General features: G+C 46.9%; 1 protein-coding gene across 1 annotated transcript in view; it reads left to right on the forward strand.

Annotated features, from left to right (window-relative positions):
• ME3 (malic enzyme 3) overlaps window positions 1-11,437 on the forward strand; it is an 84,863-nt gene extending 73,426 nt beyond the window's left edge. The window contains exons 12-16 of the mRNA XM_035114891.2: window positions 402-507; window positions 1,440-1,582; window positions 2,989-3,162; window positions 3,738-3,836; window positions 4,005-11,437. Of these exons, the coding sequence (XP_034970782.2) occupies window positions 402-507; window positions 1,440-1,582; window positions 2,989-3,162; window positions 3,738-3,836; window positions 4,005-4,166 (684 nt within the window). The 3' untranslated portion in view covers window positions 4,167-11,437. The remainder of the gene's footprint in view (window positions 1-401; window positions 508-1,439; window positions 1,583-2,988; window positions 3,163-3,737; window positions 3,837-4,004) is intronic.
• The last annotated feature ends 2,899 nt before the right edge of the window (window positions 11,438-14,336 follow it).

Below are 14,336 nucleotides of genomic sequence, written 5' to 3' on the forward strand. Positions count from 1 at the left end.
ACTTCCCTATACAGGACTGCCTTCGGACAGCTGGGGGGCAGTGTCGGATAACTCCATACCCTCCAACATTTCTCCAATGAAAATAGGGACATCCTAAGGAAAAGTGGGACATTCTGGGATCACATCAGAAACCGGGACGGCTTCTCTGAATCAGGGACGTCCCTGGAAAATAGGGAGACTTGGAGGGTCTGAAATTATCATCTTGCATCAACTTCAGATAGCGCTCAAACTTGGATTTTGGGGAGGAAAGGAGCTTCTCCAGCATTTGTGGGGCACCCACCAAGAACAAGTAATAATTTCTTTGTGCCCAGGTGGCATAATCTTAGCAGATCTCTGGTGCTAGGGAAAAGGCGACTGCTTCAAGTCTATCACCTTTTCCCTTTGCCTTGTTTGACTCCCAGGGCAGAAGTCATTTGAACCATGAGAAGGAGATGTTTGCTCATGACCACCCCAACGTGAAGACCCTGGAGGAAGTGGTGAAGGCAGTAAAACCAACAGCCATCATTGGTAACTGTTAGGCTCCCAATTGCTTTGGAACGGTTGCATTTGTTTTTATATTGTTGCTTTTAAGCAGTGGTTTTTAGACTGCAGCTTTAAGATAATAAAAATAATAATTTATTATTTATACCCTGCCCATCTGGCTGGGTTTCCCCTGCCACTCTGGGCGGCTTCCAACATAAATATTAAAATACAATAATTTATAAAACATGAAAAGCTTCCCTAAACAGGGCTGCCTTCAGATGTCCTCTAAAAGTCTGGTAGTTGTTTTTCTCTTTGACATCTGGTGGAAGGGCCAGAGATAAACCAGGGCCTTAAGAGATAAACCAGGGGTCGACAAACTAAGGCCTGTGGGCCGGATCAGGCCCAATTGCCTTCAGGATCCGGCCCACAGACTGTCCATGAATCAGGGTGGGGATTCTGTTTGTTTGGGCTGTGCCATTTTTTTCTGCGCCATTTCATTCCCCCCCCCTCTCCCTCACACACCGTGGTGGCGCCTCCTCCCTCCCTCCCTCCTGGCTTCTCCCCACCCTGTCTAGAGGAGGAAGGGGGCTGGGCTAAGCTGGCTGAGTGCCATTTTAAGCAGCCCCTCTCCAGAGCCAGCCCTTTCGCGCAGCTCATCTTCCCTCCACCACCGCCGCCCTGGTGCTCCTGTGGGTCAGAGAGCGGAGCGGACGAGCTTGCTCTGCCTACCCATAAATAGCAGCAGTAGCGGTAGCAGCGGCAGCAGCCCCAGGGAAGGGAAGTGGGTGGGGGTGGGGGTGGGGAGGAGGACTACTTGCCCCCTCGCCTCTTCATCCAGCTCCCCCCCCCCAGTGCCGCTTCTCCGACCCGCCACAAGATCTGAGGGACAGTGGACCAGCCCGTGGCTAAAAAATTTGCCGACCCCTGAGATACACCGTTTGCTGATGTTGTTGTTGTTCATTCTTTACCTGTTGAAGGTGTGGCTGCTATTGCTGGCGCTTTCTCTGATCAGATTCTGAAGGACATGGGGTCTTTCAACAAGAGGCCGATCGTGTTCGCCCTGAGCAACCCTACGAGCAAAGCAGAGTGCACTGCAGAACAGTGTTACCGCTTGACCGAGGTATAAGATTCCCTTTCCTCCTGCTTTCATTTCATTTTTGATTAATTAGTTAAATTTAATAATCGTGTGCCACTTGACTGCAAGGAAACCTCAAAGTGGTTTACAAAAATATATAGCACAGCACATTAAGGTTACTGGTTTAAAAAACAAGCAAACAGTTAAAGACAGCTGCTGCTTTAAAAAATATTGCTACCTTGCCACCCCATTCTTTGCTGAGTGGCTGAATGAAATTACAGAATTCCGGGTGCTTCCCAAGGCCGTGTTTCCGTTGGGGAAATTGAGACACAGCGGAAGCTACTAGCTAGTGCCTTTAAGATATATGGTTTATTAGAACATGTATACACCTGGAAGTCTGCAGCGGAAGGGGGGGCAGAACATTACAGCCCAAGAGTGTGTCAGGTTGCCCCTCTCATCGCTTCAGCAAAAGCCACAGTCAGTTATGGTTCTTGGTCTCTCAGTGCAGTTTCCTCCAGTCGGCAGTCAAGATGTTCGTACCTCCAGCCCCCGCCTAGAGTTCTGGCCTGCCCAGCAGTTCATGGAATCAGAATCATAGAATTGTAGAGTTGGAAGGGACCATGGAAGGGACCAAAGCCAATGCAATTCTGGGCTGCATCAATAGGAGTATAGCATCTAGATCAAGGGAAGTAATAGTACCACTGTATTCTGCTCTGGTCAGACCTCACCTGGAGTACTGTGACCAGTTCTGGGCACCACAGTTCAAGAAGGATACTGACAAGCTGGAACGTGTCCAGAGGAGGGCAACCAAAATGGTCAAAGGCCTGGAAACGATGCCTTATGAGGCTTAGGGAGCTGGGTATGTTTAGCCTGGAGAAGAGAAGGTTAAGGGGTGATATGATAGCCATGTTCAAATATATAAAAGGATGTCATATAGAGGAGGGTGAAAGGTTGTTTTCTGCTGCTCCAGAGAAGCGGACACGGAGCAATGGATTCAAGCTTCAAGAAAGAAGATTCCACCTAAACATTAGGAAGAACTTCCTGACAGTAAGAGCTGTTCGGCAGTGGAATTTGCTACCAAGGAGTGTGGTGGAGTCTCCTTCTTTGGAGGTCTTTAAGCAGAGGCTTGACAGGCATATGTCAGGAATGCTTTGATGGTGTTTCCGGCTTGGCAGGGGGTTGGACTGGATGGCCCTTGTGGTCTCTTCCAACTCTATGATTCTATGAGGGTCACGAAGTCCAACCCCCAGCAATGCCAGCTGTGGGGGCACTGCCTGAGCCTGAGTGGGTTCAAGGGGGGCAGCACACGCTCTACCACTGACGGAAAGGGCACCCGCAACCCCCCCTTTCCTCTGCCAGTGACTGAAGAAATCAAGGCCACTGCCTCCCAAGCCGCCGGGCGTTCTCGCAAGTCTCTCAAGGTGCCCAAATCTTTCTCACTCTGTTTGCAGGGCCGAGGCATATTTGCGAGCGGGAGCCCATTCTCCAAAGTGACCCTGCCAAATGGACAGACCTTCTTCCCAGGCCAAGGGAACAACGCCTATGTTTTCCCGGGAGTTGCCCTGGGAGTGATCGCCTGTGGAGTCCGGCATATCTCCGATGATATCTTTCTCGCCACAGCAGAGGTTTGGGAAATTCCTTTCATTCTGCTAAGATCGCGGTGGCGAATTTCTCAGGACTGTGCCCACTACCCCTTTCTGCCTCTTCCTTTCAGAACTCCTTCCCAGGGCACATACACCTTCCGTTTTCAGGCCTGCCCCCACCCCCACCCCCGAGTCCCCTTTCTCACAAGGCGCAGGAGCAGACCCAGGTTTATCTGTGAGGGAAGCTGTTTAGTTTATTTTTCTTTCGTAAAATTTATACACTGCCTTCGGGAGAAGAAACGGCTAAGGAGGAAACCCTGCACAAATCCGAAGTGGAGTCCCTAAGGTGGTTGGATGAGGCCTTGTATGCCTCCTTCCGGCAACTCCTGCAGCCGAGCTGGTGCCAAATGTCTTGCTCTGCTTTCCTTTGGACCACATCAGTGAGGCTGAGAGGGGGGGGTATTGTCATCTGGGCACCCCAGGACCTCCATGGGGAAGGCTGCCTAGGTAAGATAATAATCTCAGGCAGCTACCAGTGAAGAGCTTGCATTCAGAAGGCCTTCGTGTTCATCTTGCTGAAAATCGCACAACTCTCTCTCCTTTCCTCCCCTTGCTAGTCGATCGCAGAAGAGGTCACTGAAGAGAATCTTGCAGAAGGAAGGTTGTATCCGCCTCTGAGCTCCATTCGAGACGTCTCCTTAAAAATCGCTGTCAAAGTAAGTTTCGTGGCCTTTTTCATTTTGGCGAGGTTGAAATGGTACATCGGAGGCCTTCCTCTTGAAAACGATCCTGGGGGGCCCCCAGACTTTTTGCACCAAAGTATCTTAAAGGCACCAGATTGGAGGAAGCCACTCTATTCCTTCTCGTCTTTCTCTTGCTTTTAGGTTGTCGACTATGCCTACAAAAACAACTTGGCCTCCTGGTACCCGGAACCGGAAGACAAAGAAGCCTTTGTCAAATCCCTCATCTACAGCCCTGACTATGATTCCTTCGCCATGGATAACTACCAGTGGCCGCAGGAAGCCATGCAGACTCAAAACATTTGATGTTCCTCTCTCTCTCTTTCTCTTGGTCTTGAAGAGACTCTGATCCTTGAGATGCTCCCATTTCTACCACCTCGGATTTCAGTAGGTCTTCAAGCTTTTAGATTCCTCAGCTATAGAGGAATCTTTCCTTGGTGCCATTTTTCCTTTCTTCCTTTCTTTTCAAAGAAAAACACACATATACCTGAGCCGGAAATGACGCAAAGTCAACAGGGGCCATTTGCGTTCCCAAACAAATGCACTGACACGTCGGGGTCAGCGCAAGATGGCTCCATCCTGTTGTCTTCCCTCTCTTAGTTTAAGCGCTTGCCACAATTTTGGGGAAACTTTCTGCAGTGAGGACGCCATCCCCCAAAATGCCCCACAGCTCTGACATAACCCCACCGCCCTTCCCAGTGTTAGTGCTTGGAGCTGAACTCCAGTAAACCCCACAATAGCGGTGGCTGAGAGGCCTTACAATTAGGGATGTGGCCAAATCTGTCAATTTCACTTTCTTTTGAATCTCCCCCCCCCCCTGCCAATTCCTAAGCTGAGTTCTGCACAATTCCACATCAGTTTGTGACTTAAAAAAAAAAGGCCACACAGAAATCCACCTTCTTTTTCCTGATATACACATGCTTGTACGCAATTTTGCCTTATATACGCATTTCTGCTTTTGATGCTTTTGAATTATGGTGCTGGAGGAGACTCTTGAGAGTCCCATGGACCGCAAGAAGATCAAACCTATCCATTCTGAAGGAAATCAGCCCTGAGTGCTCCCTGGAAGGACAGATCGTGAAGCTGAGGCTCCAATACTTTGGCCACCTCATGAGAAGAGAAGAATCCTTGGAAAAGACCCTGATGTTGGGAAAGATTGAGGGCACTAGGAGAAGGGGACGACAGAGGACGAGATGGTTGGACAGTGTTCTAGAAGCTACCAACATGAGTCTGACCAAACTGCGGGAGGCAGTGCAAGACAGGAGTGCCTGGCGTGCTATGGTCCATGGGGTCACGAAGAGTTGGACACGACTAAACGACTAAACAACAACAACAGAATGCATTTTGTACCTTATTTTAATTGACGCATGTTTTTATGCACACCTTCTTCTGATATTGGTATTCTTATACACATTGGTTGGTTGGTTGGTTGGTTGGTTGGTTGGTTGGTTGGTTGGTTCGTTGGTTCGTTGGTTGGAGCAGTGCACCACAAAACTCAAGAGAAGTGCAGATTTTAAAAGGATAGCTGTCTTTTTAGGTTAGGCGTTGATTCAGGAAGTGAATTTTTGGTAGCTTTCCATTAAAATGTGAACCAAAACAACTTTCTCCCCCTCCCAACCACAAAGCAATTGCTGCTACTGCTGCAGTGAGTTGGGAGCTGTTCATTCAGATGACAAGCTGGAAGGCGTGCAGAAGAAGGCGACCAAGATGATCAAGGGTCTGGAAACCAAGCCTTATGAGGAACGGTTGAGGGAGCTGGGTATGTTTAGTGTGGAAAAGAGAAGAGATACAATAGCCATCTTCAAATATCTCAAGCGCTGTCACATGAAAGCTGGAGCAAGCTTGTTTTCTCCTGCTCTGGAGAGTAGGACACAAAGCAATGGCTTCAAAGAGATTCCAACTAAACCTCAGGAATAACTTTCTGGCAGTCAGAGGTGTTCAGTAGTGCAACAGATTCCCTTTTCTCACAAATAAAAAGCATTTAATTCAGATTTTGAGATGCAATTCTCTAACCAAAACATGGCATCTTTATTAGGGGAAAGTGTGCACAGATATGCTTACATTAGGGTAAATGCATTACATTGCCCTTTCTTAACACCACTTTTGCAACCACTGCTAACAAGTTCTGTTGAAAAAGCAACTCTCGGCTGGTTCTGAGTGGAAACAGCATCTGTTTCAGCTGCAGCAAATACAGGCGATCGCTTGCTGCTCTGCGCCAGCAGTCCCCTTTCCCCTTCAGATTTGCCCTCAATTCTCACACACAAATATCATTTGGTACCAGGTCTTGCGAACCTTGGAGGATTCATTTGCAAGGCTGTCCTCGTGTCAGGATACGTTCTGCAGAGTATCAGATACAACAATGGTATTTTAACCTCAGGGAGTAGAGTTTTATTTTTAAATGTTGTTTATTTTACTTAATGCAAGGCAGTACCCAAAGTATCATGGTGCTTGGATTTGATAGGAGGAAGCACGCATTGAAAAATTGCACAGAGCTTTTATACCTGATGCAGGAGTCCCTTTCGAATAGTATCGCTGGCCATTCATTCAAAAGTTTGCTATCAAGGCTTTGTTCCATAATGAGAGCCCTGTTTAATCAGATCAAAGTTCCACCTATCCAGCATTCTGCTTTTATAACTGTAGCCAATCAGATGCTATCAAGAAGCCCAATAAGCAGGGTGTGAAGGCAATAGCCTCTCCCCCTGTTGTTGTTCCCTAGCAACATCTACAAAGCTAAGCAGGTTCTGGCGTGGCTTCGAATTGGATGGGGTACCATGTGTCGAGATTCCTGCATTCCAGGGGGTAGGGCTAGAGGACCCTCGGGGTCCCTTCCAAGTGTATGATTCTATAACTGGTGTTATTCAATGGTATTCTGTCCCGGAAAGTCATAAACACTTCTGTCTTGAGCCCTGCCTTGGACACTATTTCGTGGCACCAAAACCAAAAGAGAATAATTGTAGCAGCTGTTTCCGAGCCTGCTAAATCTGAACCGAAGTTTTTGGCATCTCCCCCCCCCCACAAGAGGAATAATAAAATGGGCAGTGGGAAGGGAGAACAGGAGGGGAGGAAGCATAAATTCAGGAAACAGGAGAAAATTTGGGGGAAATTCATGAGCACGGCAAAGATGAACAGTGCCTGCAAGAGTGGCTTGTGTTCATTTTGTGACCTTTTAAAGATGTACGTTTTCCTGCCAACAGTAATTGTCCTGCTCGCAGAAGTCTAGCACTTGCTCCGTTCTCCTTCAATGCCACACTGGTAACAATGCAACACCAGGACGCAGTGTTATTCCAGAGGTATTGTGCAAGTTAGGAGAGAGATGGACCGTGGGGCATTGTGGGAGAACATGACATTGTGGGAGAACATGACAAGGCAGCTGCTGCATGCAAAGTCACCCAAACAGTATCCGTTATTTTTTAAAGGATATGGAGGAAATTTTCTGGTTCCCGCCCCCACCCCCATCTGAACCACCCCACCCACTTTCACACCACCCACTTTCACACCACCTCCTTTTGCAGCCATTGGCAGAGCATTTGCAACTTAGCGCACTGACTCTCTGCTGACATCTAAGTACCAATAATTGGTTCCAACTGGCAACAGGACTAGAAATCTGGGTCTTTAATCTTTAAAAATGGAACCCTCCAATAATACATTTGCAGGGAGCAGGAACAGATAATCGCTGTCCCTGGAGCTCCTCTTCTTGAGCTGAAGTTGCAGTCTGGGAAATGGGACATTTGGTCCCTGCATTTCCTCCTGTTGGGACAGCTGGAGACCTCAGTTGGCTGGAGCTTGGTGCTGACCTCAAGGTTGCAGGTTCGATTCCTGTAAGGGACAGCTGCACATTCCTGCATTGCAGGGGGCAGGACTTCCAGTTCAGGGTTCCTTCCAACTCTATGATTCTTGAAGGATTACAAGTTTCTAGCTGCATGAATAAGAATAGCTTTCAGAGTTATAAAGACTCATGTTACAGAAGACAGAGTACCAGTATACATCTGCCGTCATATGAATTTGCAGGACTTCTAAAAGAGAACATGAACTATAGGCTATTTTTAACACAATAAAAGAAATCAACCAGGGGTGAATTATAATCACAGTGCAATCGCCTTTTAAACTAAATAGCATCTCACCAGACCAAATAACAGTGCTCTTAACTGCTTCTTTTAAAACCAGTACTATTTTCTGCAAATGCCAGGCTGAGGACAACAAAACCCTTTTGCTTCCCGGTGTGATTGCGTTAATTCTAAATTTCTTTAAGTGCTATGCCTGAATTAGAACATGAATTATAAGAATACACACACACATACACATAGACACATGGTGCTTCTGGCATTTAATATGAAAAGGAAGAAGCTATTTGCAGGTGCTTGTAATGGCTGTATGTGATTGAGCTCACGGCATGTCTGTTCTCAAGTCTGTAACTATGATTGGGGGTACTTGAAACGCAGAGTGAAAATCATCCTGAAATAATTCTGCCCCTGTGAACTTCCCATTTGGTTTATCATTTACCTACTGTCATCGTTTACCAGCTAAAACAGGGCTCAGCTAGGCTTACCGGGCATGGGCCGGATCACTCCCGCAGAGATCCTCTGTGGGCTGGGCCGGCGCAGCACAATACCGCAAATCGCTTCTGTGCATCCCCAGATGAGACGCCGGAAATCACGCCTGCACAGAAGCAATTTTCAGCGTGTGGGCATGTGCAGAAGCAATTTCCGGTGCCACGGACATGCACAGAGGCGATTTCCAGCATCTGGGCATGCGCAGAAGCAATTTCTGGATCCGTGCAAGAGAGTCCCCGCGCCGCGCTGTGCAGGTTTAGCACAGCACGCTGGGGACACGCCAAGTGGGTGGCTCAGTTCGGGGGCGGCTCATGGGCCAGTTAAGCGACCCTCATGGGCCGCTTCCAGCCTATGGGCCTTAGGTTGCTGGCTTCTGGGCTAAAGACTGTCAGTGCCACTTGATGGAGGGCCTCAGCCCACCCAAATTGTGGCACAACAGGGCTGCATTCACACATTCAGTGCAGCTTCTCCATATCTCCATCCCATCCAGCTGTGGCATGTGTGTGCAAATCGAGGGACAGGTAACAGTGCCAGTCAGGAAGCAAAGGCTCCTGCAGTTTTCCTGACCATGACTGCTGCATTCACACATACAAATGTAGATGGTTGGAATAGATGACCCTCGGGATCCCTTCCAATTCTACAATTCTGTGATGACAGCCACGTAGGATAGTGCCACAGAAAAGCTACTGCCACATGGCTTGGTGAAGCGGGCACTGAGTTTATTTGTGTTTTCTCTCCACAAACAGCTGGGTTTTCCTCAATTACCCATCACCAACCATTCTTGCCACTGTCCTTTCATCGAATAGTGATCTGATAGAGACTGTTGGTCACGCTGCGTATGTAATCCTGCATTAAAGCACTTAGAATGTGTTGGTGTTTGTTTTATTACTGAAAACCTCAGACAAAGATGAATGTGTTGGTTCTTAAAAGCTGTAAAGAAGCACAAGGCAGTGGCTGCCGGGATAATGATTTTGTAACGCAACAGCTACATGTAAGTATGCTGTGCATCTGCGCAAGTCTGTTAAAACTGATTACAAAAATGCAATTATGTCCAGTTTAAATATGACTTGCACCAGGAATCTGCCACTGTCTGTAAACCTTGTCAGCTGAAAACATAATAAAATGGTTTCTGTGTAAATTTAGAAGCTTGGCTAATAATATCTTCTGTTTTAAATTGATGAATAAGTAATTCAGTAAGCTTAAGGAACAGCTTGCCAACATAGGTGAAAAGTATTCAAGCAGCCAAATGCTTTTGGTTTGGGATGTATGGGGTGTTAGGGGAGGGGTAGTAACTCTGGTGGAGGGACACCCCGTGCTCCTTCTGGAGTAGTTTGACCACCTTTGGTCCCCACCCTGCACTCAAGGTCTCACCTGTGGCTCCTAGAAGCCACCTGCATGCCAACAGCAGCCACACTCTGGGAACGACTTTGACTGGTGGCTAAACCAGGTGAGGGTAGCCGATGGGTCTCAAACCCTCGGTGAGTTAGGGACTTCCCCCGCATGTGAAGACAGGCTCTGGCAGATTGAGCAGACAAGACCATGCGTGGGTCCAGCAGTCAAGAAGGTGGTTTCTGCACGTGCTGTAGAGGGAAGTGAGAGGTAGATGGGGCTCATCAACCTGGGAAGGAGAAGGAAAACTCTGATCCTAAACCTCTGCTGCCTTGCAGGATATCTTCGGGAGAAGAAAAGGCTGAGGAATAAACCCTACACAAATCCAGAGTGGAGTCCCTAAAACGGTGGGATGGCACTTTGTATGCCAACTCCTGCAGCCAAGCTGGTGCCAAACCTATACATAGTTCTGCTTTCCTTTGGACCACATAAGCAAGGCCAAGAGGTCTTGTTGTCTGGGCTGCCCAGAACCTCCATGCATCCTGCCCAGGCTTGCTTTTGGTCTGTTTTTGGTCTACTTTTGTTTTATTTATATACAGTGGAACCTCGGTTTACGAATTTTCGGTTTACGAATGTCACGGACCCATCTGGAACAGATTAATTCACTTTCCATTACTTTCAATGGGAAAGTTCGCTTCAGTTTATGAACACTTCAGTTTATGAACAGACTTCTGGAACCGATTACACCCATGCTTCGGGTTAAGTACCCTTCAGGTTGAGTACTCCGCGGACCCATCTGGAACAGATTCATCCACTTTCCATTACTTTCAATGTGAAAGTTCGCTTCAGTTTATGAACAGACTTCCAGAACCAATTGTGTTCATAAACCAAGGTACCACTGTACAACCCTTCATCAAAAGATCTCATGGCAGTTCACAGAATAAAATACAAGATAACACACACACAAAAATAGGTCTAGCATTCCTTATTCTTGATGTGTTATGTTTGCACTGTACGTGCTTATCTTTAGGTAAGTGAATAAACTTGCATGCCCTACAGAGGTTTGGACATGATTGAGCTGGTTCCACAGAAGCTTTCAGAACCAGACTTCTCACCCCAGATGTTGCTGGAAGGCATCTCCCATCAGCTCCTGCAACTATGATCAGCGAGCCGTCAGGGATGATGGGAGTTGTAGTCCAACTAGAGCTGGAAGACACCAAGTGGGCTACCCCTGACTTATGCAATGGAACTTATTTCCCACGAGGCCTGTTTGTCATTCTGTGTGCAGTTGACGCAGGCTGGCTTTGTGCCTAATGAACACATTCAATTTCTTCCCTCTGACTGTCTCGGGCTCTGAACATCGTTGCCACATGCACACAGGCAACATTTCTCTTTTCAAGCCATGTTTATTTCTGCTCTACGCATCCAATTAGCCAGTGGCCTTGATACCAAGGGTTGTAGCCAAGGTGCAAAGACGATTGTGACTCCTCTGCGGGGGGGGGGGGACGACGACGACAACTTGATCACATGTGACCTGTTTTTCAGCAAATTCTCACAAAGTCCTTAAAACCGCAAACAAAGAGCCTAGTCACAATGCAGAAGGCAAAACAAAACAAATTCGCTGGAGGAAGAATAGTTTGACTGCCGAGCAAAGTGATTCCAGAAGTGCCTCAAACACAGGTGAAACTCCTGTGCAATTAAAGCGTGAACATTTGCATTTTTTTCTCGTTTATTCTCCAACGTGACAGAGAAGCTGCCACCAGCAGGCTAGCGGCGCAAGACTCATGGTTGGCTTTTAGGTACCCTCTCTTTCATTGTCAGAAAGGTTCGGTTCATTTTGTTAGCCATCCTTTTAATGAATTTAAGTTTTCGTCAACGATTCGAAAACACTTGATTCAACTGGTTGATTCAGGCCTGCTTTTGTGTTGTCACCAAGTAACAATCCGTCGGCCGTGGAACGACCAGCATGGTCTCCTCGGAACGTCTTCAAGATTGGTTTGGTCTGCATGAGGGGAAGCAGTGACTTGCTATTCAGGCCCCAAGTTGTTTAGAGCTTTCAGTGTCAACTACAAAACCTTGGTTCACTAGCTGTCAGTGATTAGCCAGGTAAGGAAGAGTGGTGGGAGCCACCTGCCCAAGAGCCCCCCAGGGAGGGCACAGAAGATTGTGTCCAGTTCTGGGCACCACAGTTCAAGAAGGATACTGATAAGCTGGAACGTGTCCAGAAGAGGGCAACCAAAATGGTCAAAGGCCTGGAAACGATGCCTTATGAGGAACGGCTTAGGGAGCTGGGTATGTTTAGCCTGGAGAAGAGAAGGTTAAGGGGTGATATGATAACCATGTTCAAATATATAAAAGGATGTCATATAAAGGAGGGAGAAAGGTTGTTTTCTGCTGCTCCAGAGAAGCGGACACGGAGCAACGGATTCAAACTACAAGAAAGAAAATTCCACCTAAACATTAGGAAGAACTTCCTGACAGTAAGAGCTGTTCGGCAGTGGAATTTGCTGCCAAGGAGTGTGGTGGAGTCTCCTTCTTTGGAGGTCTTTAAGCAGAGACTTGACAGCCATCTGTCAGGAATGCTTTGATGGTGTTTCCTGCTTGGCAGGGGGTTGGACTGGATGGCCCTTGTGGTCTCTTCCAACTCTATGATTCTATGATTCTATGATTCTATGATTCTATGAAGATGACAACTTAGATCCCAGATCTTGGTGGTGGGACACTGAAGTCTGCGGCAGGGATGAGCTGGGAGGTACTAAAAGCAGGGGATCTGAGCATAGCTGCCAAGTCTCCCATATTCCCCGGGAAATCCCCGTTTTTCCAGCTGTTCCTAGCTGAAAAAACAGATTTTTTTTTGTTTTTTCACGGTTTATTCTGGCGCAGCGGCCATTTTGGAACTGGGCAAAGCAGCATCAAGTCACTTCTGAGCATGCTCCGCCCAGTTCCACAATGGCGGCAGCGCTACTTCCGGTCTGTTACTTCTGCCCAGTCCCTTATTTCTCCGACAGCAACTTGGCATGTATGGGTCTGAGCGATCAAGAGCAGTCAGGAGAGTGAGGGTCTTCCAGGATGGGTTTAGAGGCTGAGAGTCACAGTGTGAGCACACACTCAGGCAGAGAGGAGCCAGAGTTTGGCCTTGCTACACAGCAGCAGGACCGTCCTTTTCATGCTCGATCTCCTCCCTTTCTGACACCTCAATCAAGGAGAGTCCTGCACATTGCTGAGCAACGGGCCAGACAGGCCCAGAGGTGGAGCTTGTCCCCACAATGCAGCGTTCGTCTGCTTGGGAGGGATCCAGAGTGAGAAGGGCAGAACTAGTGCTCAGTTTCAGCAATGTCTCTGCTGTACTGTTATTTTCTGTTGATAAAGAGCTCATTGCGTTCCATGCCTTCCATGTGTGTCTGCCCTGCGGTTGACCTGGATGGCTGACAGCTCCTTGACACTAGCTAATAACCAGTGCAGATCTTTCAACAGTCCATCCCTCTTCCCAGGGAATTCTGGGAACTGTAGCTCTGTCAGGGGAGCGAGGGGGGGTGTCTCCCCAAAACTCTTAGCACCCTTAACATACCACAGTTCCCAAGATGCTTTGGGGGAAGCCACGACTGTTTAAGGAGTTATGATACTGCTTTAAACATGGTGCAGATGGGAGATGAGTGAATGTCTAGCGTGCTCATCCTTGGCTTCAGTCAGTAGATTCTAGTAAAAAAAAAATGTTTTACTGGGTAGTAGGTGAAAAAGGAAAGGAAAGAAAGTGGCACGTTCTACCACATGTGGTGGACATGTAAAATAGTAAAAGAATTCTGGGAAATGATATATAATGAATTGGAAAAAAAATGTTTAAGATAACTTTTATCAAAAAAACCAGAAGCCTTTTTACTGGGAATTATAGGTGATGAAATACCACAGGACTTTAAAAGACTGTTTATGTATGCAGTGACAGCTGCAAGAATGCTGCTTGCCCAGAAGTGGAAGGAAGATAAATTCCCAACCAATGAAGAGTGGATAACCAAGGTGATGGACTATGCTGAAATGGCAAAGATGACCGTGAAGATCAGATACCAAGATGATTAAAAAAATCAGTAAAGAGTGTAAAATTTTTTTAGAATATCTCAAAGACCACCACTGCAGATATCTTAAAATGTTAGCAAGATTGTTATAACACTTATAATGTAACAGAATTTAAGTTTTAAAAAGGATATAAAATGAATTTGAAAAATGTAATTAGATGCAATAGAAAGAACAGACAAAAATTGGAAACCGGGGGGAGGGGGGGAGTCTGGGGATTCAAGTGATCTCAGGTGTGTAAAAATTGAAAATGATCCAAATGTATAAGAACATTGTTTTTAAAAAATGAAAATAAATTTTTAAAAGAAAAAAAGAAAAATGGATTCCACATTCCTTTTCAACCAGGCCTTGGCCTGACTTGATCTACATCCTATACCCTTTTTAAAAATGCTGGCTCTTTGTGGGGGTTTTTATTGGGTTGTTGGTTTTGTTTTGATTTTATGTATTTGATATTTTAGGAGGTGAACCGCCCTGAGACCTTCGGGTATAGGGCGGTATAGGGCACCAAAGCAAGCAGGATACTACTACCAGA

This window comes from Zootoca vivipara, chromosome 4 (assembly GCF_963506605.1).
Source record: "Zootoca vivipara chromosome 4, rZooViv1.1, whole genome shotgun sequence".
Taxonomy (NCBI): Eukaryota; Metazoa; Chordata; class Lepidosauria; order Squamata; family Lacertidae; genus Zootoca; species Zootoca vivipara.